The 18995-nt window shown below is 35.6% G+C and overlaps 1 protein-coding gene across 11 annotated transcripts in view; it reads left to right on the top strand.

Annotated features, from left to right (window-relative positions):
- Positions 1 to 18995, top strand: part of fat1a (FAT atypical cadherin 1a) — a 94628-nt gene that overhangs the window by 8381 nt on the left and 67252 nt on the right. For all 11 annotated transcript variants that reach the window (XR_007829067.1, XR_007829083.1, XR_007829074.1 and 8 more), the window contains exon 3: positions 17564 to 17878. Coding sequence is in view for 8 of the 11 variants with exons in the window: in XM_051127637.1 (XP_050983594.1) it covers positions 17564 to 17878 (315 nt within the window). In the remaining 3 variants the exon portion in view is untranslated. The remainder of the gene's footprint in view (positions 1 to 17563; positions 17879 to 18995) is intronic.

Below are 18995 nucleotides of genomic sequence, written 5' to 3'. Positions count from 1 at the left end.
GCCAGATTTGGTGCTTTGGAATATATTTTCCAAGCGTTTGTGCTGTTTACTTTTGTAGACCCCACAGGGGAGCGAGGAATGTGCAAATTAAATGTTTTCCGTCATTCATTTCTACCCCCCATTTTGTTCGCCTCAGCCCTACATGTTTGACTCCAGTAGTTCCGCCTTACAGGAATGTGAGGCTTCCGTCATTTATATCCCGTCTTCCCATAGATGTATTTTTGTTTGTCTGAGCGGAGCGAAAGCTTCCCTCAAAAACCTCAGTTCCTCAAGCATAGTATAAAATAATCTATTACTGAGACAATGAAACTTGAACACAATTAGTGCTTTAAAACAGAATGGTTACTTAAGATTTTTGGTGTGATTTGGTCTGCTTTTCCATTTCAGCAGTAAATAGCGAAGCTAGAAATCGGTCTGTAGAACCTCCTGCAGTGTTTACATATGTGCTTCTCACAAACATGTCAAGAGCAGGGGGCTATAATAGGCTCTGGTGAGACCTTAGTTCTCAAGCCAGGCAAATTCCGCCATGTGTGTGTTTGTCAAGATGACACACACACACAAGCACAGATGCACAAGTCATTGAGGTATGCGCTAAATTGATTGATGTCATCAGAGCTGTGCAAAGAATCTTGTGCCTTTATTTAATAAACCTCCTGTGGTAAATGGGAAGAAGTAAAGTGAAGAGCAAAGTCACGGGTCAAGGCTTTGATATTTATGAAATTAAATAAAAACAAACCTGAAAATGGTTGCAGATGCTGAGCCTTCTCAAGGGACACTGTAAGTGTCAGCTTCAAAGTCAGCATGAAGTCAACTATCAATAATAGTTAGATAAGCTCAAATTTATCATATGTGTGTGTGTGTGTTGTGGTTGTGAGAATATCAGCGAGACTTGGCTAGCAGGCAACCTACCGAAACCTCCTAGCAACCACCTGGAACACCGTAAAAATCTAGTTAGGATTTATTTTGAATTGAGAAACATTGCTTTGCTATCTTTAATGGAATCAGTCAAAATCTTCTTTTAAGAAGCAACTCATTAAAGGTAGTGCAAAAGAGCTCAAATTTTGAGTAGCTCTTAAATTCTGAGGCCAGTGACATTGTATGCTCAATTAGGTTTAACCTTTCATTTTACTCCTAATACCTCCTCCTACTAGAGCGCATTTTAAAGAACGTCTACCAGGCAGTTTTCTCATTTGTGTTCTGAGAATAGTACATTTCTGCTTTATTGTATTCATTTGCTCTGTAATGAAGTCGCCTCAGATTCTTTGCCCAGTTGACCACGCAAGATGTGATATAGCAATTTACACCTCTTGTGAAAATTTGCAAGGGTCACCTACACTGAAATGCGGAGTACACTTCACAGATCATTAAATTTAAGAAAATGACTCTGTACTTATCTTGATAAACACATCAATATCACATTTTAAGTACATTTAATTTGTTTCAGTGTTGGTATTTAATATCCAAAAGTATATGCCAAATAACCATCAAATAATTGAATCCACTTTTTGTTAAAGATTAGTTCACTTAAATTTGTTCTGATAATTTACTCACCCCCATGTCATCCGAGATGTTCAATGTGTTTTTTTCTTCAGTCAAAAAGAAATGAAGGTTTTTGAGGAAAACATGCCAAGATTTTTCTCCATATAGTGGACTTCAATGGGGATCAATGTGTTGAAGGTCCATATTGGAGTTTCAATGCAGCTTCGAAGCACTCTACACAATCCCAGCCGAGGAATAAGGCTCTTATCTAGTGAAACGATCAGTCATTTTCTAAAACAATGAAAATTTGTATACTTTTTAACCACAAATGCTCATCTTGCACTAGCTCTGCGATGCACGTTTATGACTTCACACATTATGTAATCACGTTGGAAAGGTCACACGTGGTTTCATTTTTCTAGGTTTAGGGTAAGTGTCTAATTTTCTCCTCCAACTTTAAAATCGTTCAACATCGTTGTTTTACCTTTTTTGTCAAGAACGTTTGACTTGATCTTTGTATTTTCACCTTGTAAACACTAGGTTGCTACTTTTGCCTGTGTCACGCATGACCTTTCCAACATGACTATGTAATGCATTAAGTCGTGGAGACAGAGCTAGTGCAAGACGAGCATTTGTGCTTAAAAATGTATATAAATATTTGTTTTAGAAAATGACAGATCATTTCGCTAGATAAAGTCCTTATTTCTCTGCTGGGATCGTGTAGAGCCCTTTGAAGCGGCATTGAAACTGCAATTTGGATCTTCAACCCGCTGATCCCCATTGAAGTCCACTATGTGGAGAAAATTCCTGCTTTCCTCAAAAACCTTGAGTAAATTTGAACATACCTACTCAGACATTAACATACAAACATACCTGCTTGAGCCAGACACCATTAGGTCAGAGAGTGCCCCATAATGCTGAGCATGCAACCATGTCTAATCCCCCTGACTCGCTGCACAAAAATATCTGTTTGTGCATGAAGCAGCATTGAAAACCAGTGACTTTTTGCTCTTCCCCATGTGACTGATGAGCAGAAAATGTAGCTTGACTTGTAATACAGCAATGCTTTTATAAGAAATAACATTTACAACTTCTGGTTAGATGTTTCAAAGATTGATTATTCACTAGGCAAAGCCAAAATCTTCAAACTCAGTCTCTAAATGCATTTTAATTTATGTTCTCTGTCGTTTTATTAACATAACTGTTAACATCTTTCACTCTTTTAAGTCCATATGCTCTGGCAAGCCTTTTTGGAATTCTCTTTGAAGACATACAACCCCACTATCTTTTTTAGTACATTTCAAAATGCACTTTTGTAGTAGCCAATGCAGCATTTTTGAAAACTCTGTCCACTTGATACTTACTAATGCAAATGAAGTTCTCTGTTCATTAACAATTCTTTTAGCACTTTTGGAGGAGAGAAATTCGGAGAACAGAATTGCACTTCTAAGAACTGGCTCATAAGTGTCACTGAGGCGTATGTTTTTGATTTCCCTAAAAAGAGTCAAATAAGATTTATTGATTTGTAATCCGACTACACTGGTCTGCCTGTTTTTAATTTCCCTCAAAAGAACCGGATCATAATTCATTGATGACTTGTACCTTACTGGTGGTCGTGTTGTATGCATTGTAGATTCAGCAGTGGTTATGTGGCACTATCACTAAAACACTATCAGAGTAGTTGGGATTTTCAAAACTTGCTTTGCAGCAGGTATTGGCTGTTGTTCCTCAGACTAGTAAAGAAATGAATTAGTTTAATGTACAAAGCACTAGTATGAGAGTGTGCATGTGTTGCTCTTTGTGCCGTATCCCCTATATGCCCTTCCTGTGGGGAGAAAGGTTGGCTGATTCTTTCTGATGCCAGATAACAGAGGAATGTGCTGGCGGCTTTGTCTTCTCATGTTTGGCTACTTCTCGTTTGGCCCGGGCAGGGAGAAGGAGAAGGGGGTCATCTATATGAAAGGGGTCGGGAGTGAATTTTTCTCCCCTGTAACGACCATACCCTGGCACTCTTTTGCACTCGCTTTCTTTTTGTGTCAAAATATTGAGCCTATTGTGTGACTATTCTCTTCTATTACCCATCTCAACATCTCATCATCTTTTTCCATCTCTCAGGAGTGTGACTACTCCTTTTCCACTTTTTTTTGCAGTGGGTATATGACTGGCTGACTCCGTGTAGTCTCTGCTTGAGCCGTGTTGCTGGGGCAACCGGATTCTGGAATGCAGGATCAGGAGTTGATTGTAGGGTGCTAAATGAAAAGCACACTTTCTCTCGTTAAAGTCGACTGCCGTCTCCAACTATCAGGTCCCATTTTTGTGCACTCGTGCTGATGTTAACTCTTGTTATTTTAATGTTCCCTAAATAAAAGCCAGTTGAGCGAAAGAAGACCGGCTATGCCAAAAACAAACCAGAAGCGGAGTGTTTTTGGTCTTAGACGTGTGCGCTACAGGATTGATGGTTTGATGTTAAGCCCAGTATTTCATACTTAAATTCCATATGCCATGGTCCAGCTTTCTGCCATGCCAATTCTCATTACGGTGGGCGATGTTGCAGCGTTCACTGTTCCCATGTGATGTCACAGATTTTTTAACGAGAATCGAAGGCGAGTGACAGCAGATGTAAACACGGTGCTGGTGGAAGCAGAGTGCGAAACCGGAGACGCTAACCACCGACGCGAGACAAACTGTATGATGCATCTGCTCCCAAACTGTATCTGACTGTGCGTCAAAGTTAACTGACATTTTAGCATTGCGCATCCTGGGACTATGAATGTCACACCCACGGCTTTTCTACTCAGAGGTTGGAAATGAGAAATGAAGATGAATGCTTTTTATTTCACTGTTGGGCTTTTGCGCTCGACGGATAATCACAACAGCTTGCCACAAAGGCACAGCAAATCATTGCATCATGCAGCGGTCAGCGAAACTGCAGTGTTTTCCGCTAAAAACTTGCACAACTACTAAGTGTGTATATGTGCATTTAGACAAATGTATTGTTTTGTGTGCATTTTGGCAATACAAGCCAACATTTAAACAAAGGCACGACATATCATCACATTGCCCGATTTCACTGAGGTAGTCTGTTGTACAAAGCAGCACCCTGCAGCACCCTGCAGCACCCCACTAAGCGATTCTCAGTGCATGTTCATTATCACATATTATCTTAACCAGCACTAGAGTCTATTTTAAAATAAATCTTGAGATGGATATGCCATGTGCTGCAGTGCACCCTCTAACTTCAAATGATTGGTTAGGCAGTTTTACTGAACACTGACAATCACCAAGATAAATTATTAATGCTGATTTTAATCTGTTCTTAAGTGGTTAATTACCTGATCTGTTCTTAAGTGTTTCATTAACATACTTGTGGTTAGAGCTTAATGATCAGGAGAAAATCTGATTGTATATTTTTTTCTGTTAAATATAGGGATTTGAAAAGCTCCAGATTTGCTTCACTTGTTTGTATGGCTTTACCATTTAATATAGAATTATATTGTGTAATAATAATTAATAATGATTTAGTTTGTAGGGATTAGCCCAAATCCGAATACAGTGTTTGGAAAGGAAATGATGCGTACTATGGAACCCCTAAAGGAAATAAATACGAGATGGGAGGAAAAAATATATTTCACTTGCAATTATATTATTTTTACTGCATAAAAATTGCGGATATCAGAGAGCCACTATTAATATGCGGCCCATTGAAAACGCTTTTGAATGCGCGCTCGCTTTTCACTTTCACTTTCGAGATTCACAATCACATGTACTCTGTGTATACTACGGACCAGCAGTACTTGCCACACATTTACAAGTTAGATGTTTGTCGGTGGTGCTCAGTAGGGCTGGGTGATATGGCCAAAAAATTATCAAGATTATCTTTTTCATATCAGTTGATATCGATAATTATCACGAAAAATGTAAAGTTTAAATGCAGATTTTTGCCTCCAATATGAAAGTTGTAAAAACCAGATGGTTAATTATGGTTTTAAACTATTCTTTATGGTCAGAACATGACAAATATTTTGTTTTTGAATTCTTTACACTTTTCCAGTAATTTTTCCTTAACAAAATAAATCAATAATAATAATACTAAAAATCTTAGTTCTACATGTTCTAATGAGTAATATTGTTTTAAATCAAGAAACAGGTTTATGTTGCCACATAATGTTAATAATAATAACATTTTTTTGTCTCTTAGAAATGCACATTTGATAGTAGCTTGAGCTAGGATGCAAATGTATATTTATGTTCATTATCAAAATATCTGTAAAAAATTGTAGCAACCTCATTTTATATGGCAAAATTTAATTATTCTGACTGCTTAAGTGTTTTTTTTTTTTTTTTAATAACGATGGTAACAATTCATAGTAGCATACATTTAGTTAATGATAATCACAGTTAAAACCACAAATATAGCACCTCAGTAACGTGGTAAAAATGTAATGTGGTTTCTATAAATTTGTATGAAAAACAGTCTAAATACATTTAGTATAAATGCATAAACACTTTAGCTTAATCACAAAAAATACTGTTAATATATTCCATTACTCCTCCTTCAATACACTTAATACACAACTACATTAATAATATAAAAAAAAACACATGATTGCCCACATATCTGACACAATACCATGGTGCACATAGTGCTACTACAGTAAATTCATGGTAAATGATGGTGATTTGTAGAATAGAAAGCCGTCTGACTGTATCGTTGTGCACACTGTTTCTCCTCTTTGTCAGCGCTGGCTGGCTATAAACCAAGTTATGTGTGTTCTTCTCTGAATTCAAACACTTCACACTGGAACTCACGGCACTATTTAGTGGTTGCGTGACCGAGACTCTTCAGCGATTTTATGTACTGTAATGTAACAGGCTACCACTAGCAAGCGGCTAACCATGTCCCTTTAGAGTCTCGGTAGAGTGCGTTATTCATTTTCCATGCCTTTCCGAATTATAAGCAACCTAAAATTCAGAGCACATGCATGATGAGTTTGTGTGGTGTGACATTTAATGCAAACCATGTTGCTGTAAGACACTGAAAGCACAGAATCATGAGCTGCTCACGTGTAAAAGAACACAGTGCCGCACTGAAATGCTATGTTCATATATTTTTTTTAATTGAACTGTAGTCTTTGCAATTTGATAACTGGGCTAAGCCATATTCTGATTTCAGCTTTAATTTAGTTTTTTGCATGCGGTGTGGTGGTGTTAAACTTTATAAATAGCAGTTAAAAACGGCAACAAGGATAATGTGTATTGCCATTTTTTGTGTCTTTTTGCCTAGGTGCGTTTTTAGATTTTTAGTTATAAGACTGCCCATGGAAACTCCCTCTGAAACAATCAAAGTAGGAACATACCCCCTTATTTAGACTGGTTCATTTGTTATGAACGCTTGAATGTATGTAAACTGATATCACAGTGTCTGTGTTTGTTTTGGAATGTCGGTTGCAAAGCTTTGCCCCTAGATAACGGTTAGGTATAAATTCACGTTCGTAATGACATGTAAAGGTGTAATTAGGAGCCTAGTTAAGAGTCAAACATCTGGGGTTTGAACCAAATGACTTTTCTATTCCCTGTGTTTTACTGCCTCGCCAGACTCCTCCCTGCAATATTTTAAACGCCTTTGATCCTCGCCACACAGAAACACTCCAAGGAGCACACGTTTATAAATAGAAAAGTGAAAGGAAAAAAAGAAGTGAGGCTTTCAAAATGTCAAGGCAGCACCCTGTATGAAACATACTCTCACTTCATAGTCTTATCAGCCTTCCCAAAAGAGGAGAGAAAAGCTCTCCGGCATGAACTGGGACGCTAATGCGGCGGCCTAGCGATAATGCCAGTGCCGACTATGTCACTGGGCAGCTATTTCATGCTTCGAAAAAATGTTGTTATAACTGAGGACAGACGCTCGTTATCAGGAAGGGCTCAGAGATTGGAGTCAATTCACGGGGGAAAGAGCATGCTTAAAGTACAAACATGATATTTAAACAAACAGACCGCGCTCACTGCCAGGCCTCTGCAAAAACACAAGGTCTTCTGGACAATGGGATCTGTCTGGGCAAGTGTCAAAAGAAGCTCTCAGCTGGAATTAATAGGGTAAAGCAGGCAGGAAAAAAACTCCCCTTTGTTGCTTTGGCAAATTTCCTCTTCTTTTTCTTTCTGCTTTTTTATGAACCAGCTTAGAATTGGTCAGAATTTGTGTTTTTCTCAATATTGCAGTATATAGGTTTATATCTTAACTGGCCTGTTTTGCAAAAGTGATTTCTGCTCACTCTCTGCTTTTAAGATGATTAGATTAGTGTGATATGTAGAGCGAGACAGTGCGCTATATTAAGTCGGTCAAATCATTGTGTTCTCCTAAGTATGATTTTTCCCTCCAGCCAGATGTTGCAAGCTGTTTTTCAGTGGTAGTCAGGTTGGTAGTTGCTTTGTTAGCCCGGACGATATAGTGAAGACGCAATGATGCGTAACACGGAAATAGAGGGTTGACTCGAGAGGCTCCGCAAGCCGTAATCACTTGTCCAGGATGCCCTGCAGATAAGATGGCTTTTGTGTGCCACAGTGTTTGTTAAAGTCATCAAGCACTCGTTCTTTAATTGCTTCCTCAATCCGCTATTAGAGGCCGATAACCTTGGCAGTGGGAGTCCATTTTCCCAAAATAGATTTGTGTTCCAAGGAAGTTTTAGCCTAGAGTGCATCTTTTCCCAAACATGCATTTATTTCTTTTTTTAAAGTTATAAAGGTCATGCAATATTCTGTATATTTAGGACTCAAGGTCAAGGATGGCCTGCAGGCCTACATGCATTTTTATGGCTTGTAAACTTAAATATTAGGTTTTGTTTGGTTGCAAGTTCTACTTGTGAAAAAAGTGTATTTGATGATTTATAATAAATAATAATGTTTTGTATAATATAATTGAAAAAGATATATACATTTAAATTTTGATTATTTATATTTTTTGTGTTGGGGCCACTGATCACATTTAATCATGTTTAAAATCATACTTAAATGATAATGATAATAATTAAATTACAGTTTGTATGTGAATTTGAAAAAAAAAAGTAGAGATATCGGAAAATAATCTAATCTAATATTTATAATATTATAATATACTATTTATAAAGTTCATAAGTATAAATCTTGATATTATTATTATTATTATTATTTTTATTTTTTTTATTTTTTTTTTTTTTGGTGTTGGGGCCACGGAAAATTTCAGCAGAATTCAGCTAGGTAAAATATATTTAATTATCTGTTATTATATATATATATATATATATATATATCTCTTGTATGTTAACACATCAGTGAAAATGTTGGCAGGACAGTTAGAAATCTAAAATAATGGCTGAAACAGAAGAAAATCCTTCTTTTGAGGCCAGTTATTATTCATGGCTCTATGAAGTAATTATTAAGTTCATTTGTAGTACAAGTATTCTTCCTACTAGGTGCTCCTGCATACATTAAGTAAAAGTAAATTGGGGTAGAGCCCTTTCAAAGCCCCTGAAAAAAAGTCTGGGAACCAAGAGCATGATATGATTAAAGTTGGGAAAGGAGGGGTGAGGTGGGGTGATGGGAGCTTAGCCGAGGGTTCCCTCATAATACTCTCGGTTCTGACACTGGAATCTCAACTATTTCTCTGGAGTCTCGGGAAAGAAAAAGATCGAGAAAAGAGTGAAGCGGGAGGTGGAGAGAAAAATCGCTGAGAAAGTTTATGTAAGCATGTGAGCAGGAGGCCTAAGAAGGTTGAGGAATGCAGGAGCCCGGCAAACAGAATTAACCAAGCCAGTTCAAAGAGAAACGGACCACTTTTTTTTAAAAGTGCAGACCAGGGGAATACACGTTTTAAGATGCCTTAACTTATCCCTCTGCTTCAACCACCTCCACTACATATGTGAAGCTGTGTAGAGTCACTCTCTGAAGGTCAGAGAATTGCTCAGAGTTAGTCAGGCTTTGCTTTGATGATATTCACAGCAGTTCTGCGAACGTCAACTGCGCTTACAGGAGCTGAAGTCTTGTGGCGCATCCTCCGCCAAAAAGATGATGATATTGACAGTTTTTTGAAGCCAACTTGACTCTTTCTTGAAAATGAGCACTAGGGATAAACAGGGTTTTACATATCATAATCCTCTATTTGACAACCTTGGTAATCTCTTTCTGGCTTCCTAATTTGGTGCAATTGCCAGCTTTTCGTTCGCATACAATTTGCAATTTCTCAAACTGTGTTTGAATGTATGTAGAATGAAGGAGCAAAGATTTCTTCAGCTATCATGGGCTTATCATTAGAAAGTAAACTCACTTTAAACACACTTTTCAAGCTCTCTACACTGTAAAAAAAAAAAAAAAAAAAGTTGTTTCAACTTAAAAATGTAAGTGTTCATGCTTCCTTAAAATTTTAAGTTTAGTCAACATGAAATGTTAAGTTGTACTACATGAATACATGGATATTTGAGTTGAGTAAACTTAAAATTTGAAGGCAGCATGAACACTTACTTTTTAAGTTGAAACAACTTTTTTTTTAAAGTTTTTTACAGTGTAGTTTAGTTTGTCCACCAACAATGTCCAACATTGGATTTACGTACATCACCAGAATGTGTTCCCTCCATTCTTCTGAAAGAATCACGGTATAGTGTCATTTCACATCTAAAATAACACTAAAATTCAAAAGTTTGCATTTTATTTCAAATTAAATTAACACTTTTATGTAGCAAGGATGCATTAAATGGTTACAAAAAATGCTGTTCTTTCTGTGATACAGAAAACTTTGTAATTTTAAAATATATTAAACTATTATTTTTTCAATTATTATTATTATTTTTTTTTACAATATTACTGTTTTTACTGTATTTTTAATCAAATAAATGCAGATCTTACAGATCCCAAACTTTTGAACTGTATTGTTTTTAATTGCATTTAGTCGTAGGATAGGCATAATTTTTAAAAACAAAAACACATTAGGGCTGTGAAGTTAAAAGTCTGAGTTTGCGTAAGATATGTGTGTGTACTGTGTGTAATTATTATGTATATAAAAATACACACAAATTTATGTATATATTTAAGAGAAATATGTAATGTAATTTTTTTTTAATTTATGTAATTTAAATTATATAAAAATCATAATACATACTTATAATTGTAAATATTTCTTAAATGTATACATGAATGTGTTTGTAATTATCTATACATAATAATTACACACAGTACACATATATATTAGGCAGACTTTTATTTTGTATGCGATTAATCATGATTAATCGTTTGACAGCCCTAATTTTCACATAATAAATATTTAGATTATTGCAGTGTAGCAGTATATAATAACAGTTCCACTAATAATAATAATTTTGAATCGTCTGTATGTTTCAAGATATGTGTTTTCAAGATTTAAAGTGACAGTGAACCAGAAATGACCCAAGCTGAATTCATTCATGTGACCATCAGCTCACAGCATGTCATTGAACTCATACTGCCTAGTAAGCCATGTGTCCAATAAGACCCTTCTCTCTGACCCTCATTCTGGGAAAGTTGAGAAACATTAGAAGGGGGAAGGCTGCATGGAGGCTGTGCAATTCCCCAATCCACTTAACATTCCCATCATTATGGCTCTTGATACTCTCAACCAGGACCAAACTTTAGCATGTCAAGTCAAGATCTGAAAGCCTTCATGCTTGTTAACTCATTGTGGAGATGGTGTGGTCATGGCCGTCTCATGATTTAATCAGTCACTGGGGATGTCGAACCAGTCTGAGAATGAAATTTGCTTCCTTTCTGTCTCTCTTCGCACACACAAATATGCACACACACCTACGTGCAAGGTCAGCCATGTTGAGTCAGTGCGAGCGCTTCTTATTGTTCATTGAGGCACTCAGGTTGCTGTGAAATGTCTCGCTTCAGGGTGAAGAAATGAACAGACAAAGCAGCCAGAAAAAAAAGAGCTGCTGTATTTCTGTCATCATATTCTATCGCTTCAGGGCGGGTTTCACAACTTCCTCAACCACAGTCGATTAAAAGGTGTGGCAGAATACCTATGAAACAACCTTAATGCACTGAGTGAATCATTACAATTACAGATCGCACGGATTGTGTTTGAATATGCCAAGACGTTTGTTCGGAATTTCCAAATTCCAAGTCTTGTTTGAACTTAACCGGGCTACATCTACTGAAGATAAAGAATTTAACTTTGGGGAAATATTTTTTGTAAATATAAACTTCTTGTTGCACTCGTGTGCTTAAGAGTGTACTGGCAATTAAGCTTGCGCTTTAATGCTGAAGAATGCCTGAAGCTTCTTTATAACAATAGCTTCTTCTTAGTCAGGGTTGGTTAGTATTGTAAAGGACTCGTGTTTACGAATTGGAATCCTGTTGGGAATGTTTATTGTTAGGTAAATGTTCTTGCATGTCAATTCGGATCTAATCCACTCAATCAGGCTTGTAGAAGACAATTGATAGTGGGCAGTTAAGCTATTGAAAGAAGAAACTATATATAAAAATGTGGCATGCAGTTGCTTCAAACAGTGGTATGAAGCTATTCAAAACATCATCCAATGTAAATCGTGATAATCGTAATTAATAATCGCAGTTACAATTTCAAGGGAATAATCGACACACATACAATGCACACATACATGTGTATATTTAAAAAATAGGTAATATATATTTATTAGTGCTGTCAAACAGTTAATCGTGATTAATCGCATCCAAAATAAGTTTTTGTGTACATAATATATGTGTGTGTACTGTGTATATTTATGATGTATATATAAATACACACATGAATGTATAAATGTAAGAAACCCCCTTATGTTTATATATTAAAAATATCTATATATAAATCAGTTATATGAATATAAATATACACATGAAAATAAATGTAAATATTTTCAAAATATATACTGTATGTGTGTGCATTTATATATATATATATACATAATAAATATACACAGTATGCACACATTATGTAAATAAAAACGTTTTATTTTGAATGCGATTAATCGCAATTAATTGTTTGACAGCACTAATATTTATGTGTAATATAAATCATATATAAATATGTGTATATTTTTATATATACATATACACTGAAAACCCTAATAAGTTAATTGGACTAAATTGATTGAGTAAACTCGTTGCCTCAAATTAATTGAGTAATGGAATCTTCCAAAACCTGCATATTTAAGTTTATTTAACTTGGCGGTTTTGTAGACTGTACTTAAATCATTCAGTTCAACAAACTTAGCACTTATTTAATGTACTTAAACGATTTTGTTCACTTGGTATTCATTTTTTTAAGTGTACTTATATATTTAAGTTAACTCAACATGAAAATGTAACTTAAAACTGTTAAACAATGTTCTTATATTTGACTGCAAGTCATGTCAGTAGTAGCACAACAAAAAACAAATAAAAAAGCTCATAAAATGGTTATTGATAGTTAATAAAAATAAATAAAATTGAGTTGTTACCATTGTTGTGATTCACATGCTGAATGTTGAAGTCTGTGTGTGACTCATGCACATTACCCCAAATATTAAAAGATTATATAAACGCAGTTAAAAGCTTCTTATAGTGTTTATAAAAAAGAAAATCAGTAAATTTGTAAAATCATTAATCAGCATAAAAAAACCTCATGATTTAATTACCTAATTACCTAAAAAACCTAATGATTTAATTAGAATATAGATCACCTTTGAAATCAAAGAACTCTGATTTCATGCTGCATTGTTGCAACAACAGAAAGAAAACTATAGTAATATAAACAAAGTTCCAAGTGCCCAACCAAAAGTAACACTATTCACTATAATGGTGAGTATTTGAAAAAAAAAAAAAAAACCTTTTCAGGAAAATCAACATTAATTTATGAAGTCAGCTTATGTGATGTTCTCTCAAATATTTCAGTTGTATTGAAAATTCAACATTCAAGATGACTTTTTAAAATGATTTTTTTTTTCAAATGATTAATCATGATTTTGAGCTCACAACACTTGAAATCTTAAGTTTATGCATTTTGATAGTAAATAAGTTAAATGAACTCATATTTTTAAGTAATAGGTCCAAAATGCAAAATTTTAAGTAATGTTTAGTCAACATTACTTGATTGTATAAGTAAAGACAGCATTAGGGTTTACAGTGTACATGTTATATTATCTTAGATATTTTATATTTCTTAAATATATATACGTCACAGTGCACACACGTATTATGCAAACACAAACTTTTATTTTGGATGCGATTAATCGCAAGGAATCAATTTGACAGCACTAATAATTTTATACTCACTCACACACACACAAAAGTCAGATTTAAATTGATATGAATGACAGTTTTCGCACCAGATGTGCCAGTGTGAATAGTTTTGTTAACTATTCACCTTCATCACCAGTTCACTCTGTAAATAAGTGTCAGAAATGCTGAAAGTATACAACAAAAATGTAGTGAATTTTAGCTTAGTGCGGTATATCAGATTCAGGCTTTAGTGAGAGTGTGTTTGTGCGTTGGTGAAGTCATCATCCTCTTGACTGCTTTTTCAGCAGTGCCCTTTTGAGCTTGAAGGAGCTGCTTTCTTTTGTGTGTATCCACCGGTCATCCAAATGAGCACTCAAGCATGGACAGTCGTTTGGCAGAGACAAAGCTCATTTTCTGTTTCACCCGTTCTCTCTTCCGCTACCACCTCTTTCTGGTCCACAACTATCGTTAAGCTCCTCTGACTCTATTTGACACATTCTCATACCCTGCTAGCCGCTCACAGACACACACACTCGTTTGTCTTTGCTATTCATCCTTCTCAGCGAAATAGCTACGAATAAAAGATATTTGGACTTTTTGTCCACTCACCCTCAGTTCAGTACACAAAGGGAAAGTTCACCCAGAAATGAAAATTCTGTCATTAATTACTCACCCTAATGTCATTCCAAACTCGCAAGACCTTCATTCATCTTAAGAACGCAAATTAAGATATTTTAGATGAAATCCGAGAGCTTTCTGACCCAGCAACGGTACTGCCACGTTCAAGGCTTAGAAAGCTAGTTTTTCTCAGATTTTATCAAAAATATCTTAAATTGTGAAGACGAACAAAGGTCTTACAAGTTTGGGACGACATGAGGGTGAGTAATTAATGACAGAATTTTACATTTTGGGTGAAGTAACCCTTTAAACTTGTACATGTGTACTAGTTAATCTTCTGTGCTAAACGAATCCTTTACAAAGTTCAGTTTAACAACCTTAAAGATGATTTATGATGTTGTCAAGCAAGATTTGCAATTATTATTGCTCATACTTGTGGTAAGGGATTTAAACAAATCCCTGCCCTAAGCATTAAAATTATATATGTAACTCATCTCACGTTATTTGTGCTTCAACATAAACAATACTTCAAATAAAGAGACTTTTGAGTATGTTATTAACTTTATATGCGACAACTTTTATTACATGGTAAACATTAGAATCAGATTATCATTAGAGAGTGAGTTGTGCTGCTTAATATTGTTGTGGAAACTGTTATATGTTTTTTTTTATCCTGAATAGAAAGTTCAAAAGAACAGCGTTTATTTTAAATCTAAATATTTTGTAACATTATACATGCTTTTACTGTCACTTTTGAACCCCGAACTCTTTTGAAAATGTAAACCCCAAACTCTTTTGAAAATGTAAAAAAAAAAAACAATGAAGTCTTGCTTTTTCCATTTGCCTAATTTCTTATGCATGTTCCTTCTTTAAGAATTAACTCTGCAGAGCTTTTACAATGTTGAGTATATAACAGTGCTGATCTATGGGCCACCCTACACCGACAGCCATGGGCAAGATGAAGTGAGCTATCCGTTTCCTTTCTCTCACCTCCTATATTAGAGCCTTAAGCTATCCAGCTAAAGTCAGGTGTTACGGATCAATGATGAATGAAAAATAAGGCCAAGAAGGTCAAATAAAACAGCCCGAGCCTGTGAAAAGCAGCACTTTTTCCTTGTCTTTTTTTAAAGGAGTAAGTCTCTTCTTTCTCACGTAACACCCTTGAGGCTACATCTAGTCTTCTGAGTTTGCTAAAGCCCAGCAGAGCAAGTTAAGAAGACAAAGAACCAGAACTGGCACTACGCACTCTGCGAAAAGATTGTTCTGGAGCAAATCGGATAACGTTGCCGCTTCCTTGTTGCTTACGTCCTTGCACTGCATACTTGTACTTTGCAACTAAACATGAATGCTGAGTAGGCTTAAATGAAGTTGGAGTGAATGAGACTATTCTTAAATGTTTGCAACCTGAATAAACACCGGATCTTTAGATTTCTTAACCAGCTAGGTATAATCTCAAAGTTCAGGGCTCAGGTTTAATCGGATCGAGTTTTCAACGACAGGAGCCTCCCTGTTCAGGCAGGAGCAAACTTTGGCCAGGGAGTGTCTATCTAGCTCTCTTTCTTTATTCACACACCCCACCTGCCTGCCCTCAGTAACGATGAGATCACTCGGCTACTGATAACATTACAGGTCTTTTCAGGCAAGCCAAATCTTTATTGCCCTTAACCAAGCCTACGCTTTATTTGGCATGATACAATAAAATATAAGTAAGATACAATAAATCGCAATGAATCATTCTGCAGCATAAATTACACCACACCTTACAAATATGGAGATCACAGTCCAAGTGCTTCTTTTGCTCTCGCCATCATATGTGATGGATTCGACTGCTCTTTGTATGCAGTCCTGCTGTTTGCTGTCTGACGGCCTCCACCTCTTCTTCCTCCCCCATTTCATTCCTTTATGGCAGTGAAACAGAGAGTCTTGCCCGTCTGAATAGACAGACTGTTGACACAGCTGAGTGCAATGCAGCACACATGTGAAACGTCTCTAATGTTTTGTGATTGCTAGGTAGAGAGCCGCACAGGTGACTCTCGCTCTAAGCTAGCGAGTTTAATAAAGACATTGTACACTTAGAGGACCAATAAGACAAACTATAGGAGGTATTAGGTTCCCACTTAAATCTATCAAAGACACTTATCTGCTTCTAAGGCTGCCATTATCATAGGCAATGCATAATGGGTATAGGATGTTGTGGCTGTGAAATGTCGAAATGCTATTTAAAGGTCTACTTTTGGTTTTTTAAACATTCAGAATGAAACATACAGTGAGTTGCACTCATTTGTGATGAAAACCAACCAAATGCCATTTATTTTGGTACTTGTTGCAGAAAACAGAAAGACAGCAGAAGATAAAAAAAGGATAAATATTTTACATTTTTTATTTTATGTTCTGAAACATATAAAATGACTTATAGTTGACAAATAACCATTTAAAACAGTTTATTTTCATTTAAGTAACCCTGGATTACAAAACCAGTCTTAAGGGTAAATTTTGTAAAATTGAGATATATGTATATAATCCGAAAGCTGAGTAAAAAAGCTTTCCATTGATGTATGGTTTGTTAGGATAGGACAATATTTGGCTGAGACACATCTATTTGAATATCTGGAATCTGAGGGTGCAAAAAAATCGAAATATTGAGAAAATCGCCTTTTAAAGCTGTCCAAATGAAGTTCTTAGCAATATTATTAATCAAAAATTAAGTTTTGATATGACATTTACAAAATATCTTCATGGAACATGATCTTGACTTAATATCCTAATGATTTTGGCATAAAAGAAAAATTGATAATGTTGACCCATAACAATGTATTTTTGACTGTTGCTACAAATATGCTACTTTAGACTGGTTTTGTGATCCAGGGTCACAAATGTAACAACAAAATACATTAATAATTACTAAATTACTGCATGCTTTTTAAAAATCACTTTTACTTTTTTTAAAACATTGCCTACTGTGTAATTACACATTTACTGAGTACTGAGTAATATGAATGTACCTATGCATTATGTATTGTTATTACCACGGTAAATATATGTAACGTGTAGCAAGGACACCCTAAAATAACCTTATTTTATTTCAGTTGATACACAATTGATAATTAGTTTCTTCATTTTACTTTTAAATGGCACTACGATTCTTCCATCGCATACACTCATAGATGTAAAGTTAAAGAGTTAAATAAAAATTCCTGTTTTTGTGTCTCATTGAGATGGTTCTAAGCTTTCTTTATGTTCCCCTCAGGTGTGATCCGGACACAGGAACTGCTGGACCATGAGACCGTGCCTCACTACTGGTTGACAGTCTATGCCACTGACCGTGGTGTGGTCCCGCTGTCTTCCTTCGTGGAGGTCTACATCGAAGTCCAGGATGTCAACGATAATGCCCCACAGACCTCTGAACCTGTCTATTATCCATCCGTCATGGAGAACTCACCCAAAGATGTCTCCATCATCCAGATTGAGGCCTTTGACCCAGACACCAAGTCCAGTGAAAAGCTGTCTTATAAGATCACTAGCGGGAACCCCCAAGGTTTCTTCAGCATCAACCCTAAGACTGGTAAGTGCTTCAAGAAGCTTTGTTTTCATCTTACAGTCCTTCTAGCAGTCGATTTGAAAATGCTGAGGTTGACAGGAATAGACTGTGAGTTTGAAGTTTAACTGATTTATCAAATGTGACCTTGGACCACAAAACCAGTCATAAGTCGCATGGGTATATTTGTAGCAATAGCCAAAAATACATTGTATGGGTCAAAATTGTCTGTATGTCTTTTATGCCAAAAATCAATAGGGTATTAAGTAAAGATCATGTTCCATGAAGATATTTGGTCAATTTTGTACCATAAATATATCAAAACTTCATTTATGATTAGTAATATGCATGGCTAAGAACTTCATTTGGACAATTTTAAAGGCAATTTTCTCAATATTTTGATTTTTTGCACCCTCAGATTCCAGATTTTCAATTAGTTGTATCTTGGCCAAATGTTGTCTTATCCTAACAAACCATATATCAATGAAAAGTTTATTTGTTCAGCTTCCAGATGATGTATAAATCTCAATTTAAAAAAACTGACCCTTATGACTGGTTTTGTGGTCCAGTGTCACAAATGTGATTCAACAGGATTTATTGACATATAAATAATTGCTATTTTAAATTATTCAGCACACATATTGGTCAACTGCTTCACTAAAAACATGTTCTGTCTTGTAAATGTTGTACAGCACTGAGAAATTAATTATATACCAGAGTATATTTTGCATGAATTCAGGAAAAACCTACAGGCTAAAATTTCAGGTTCAAAAGTAATTTTCTTTTTTGAAAGAAATAAATACTTCTATTTAGCAAGGACACATTAAATTGATTAAAAATGGGACTGAATACATTTAAAATGTTGCGAAAGATTTATAGTTCAAATAAATGCAGTTTCTTCACCTTCTGTTTGTCAAAGAATCCTGAAAAAGGATGCAACAGTATTGCTGTTTTTACTATCAAATAAATACAGCCTTGGTGAACATTTCAAAAACATCTTAAAACTTTATTGACCCCAGTAATGAACAGCAATGCATATGACAACTAACAGCCATTCTGTTAATTATTTATTCAGCTGACGAACAAATCTGTGATTCATTTCCTGTCCAAGCATGGTTTGCACAACATATTCTGTTCGAAACGG

This window comes from Labeo rohita, chromosome 1 (genome assembly GCF_022985175.1).
Source record: "Labeo rohita strain BAU-BD-2019 chromosome 1, IGBB_LRoh.1.0, whole genome shotgun sequence".
NCBI classification, from domain to species: domain Eukaryota; kingdom Metazoa; phylum Chordata; class Actinopteri; order Cypriniformes; family Cyprinidae; genus Labeo; species Labeo rohita.
This window is presented reverse-complemented; position numbering and strand designations above follow the sequence as displayed.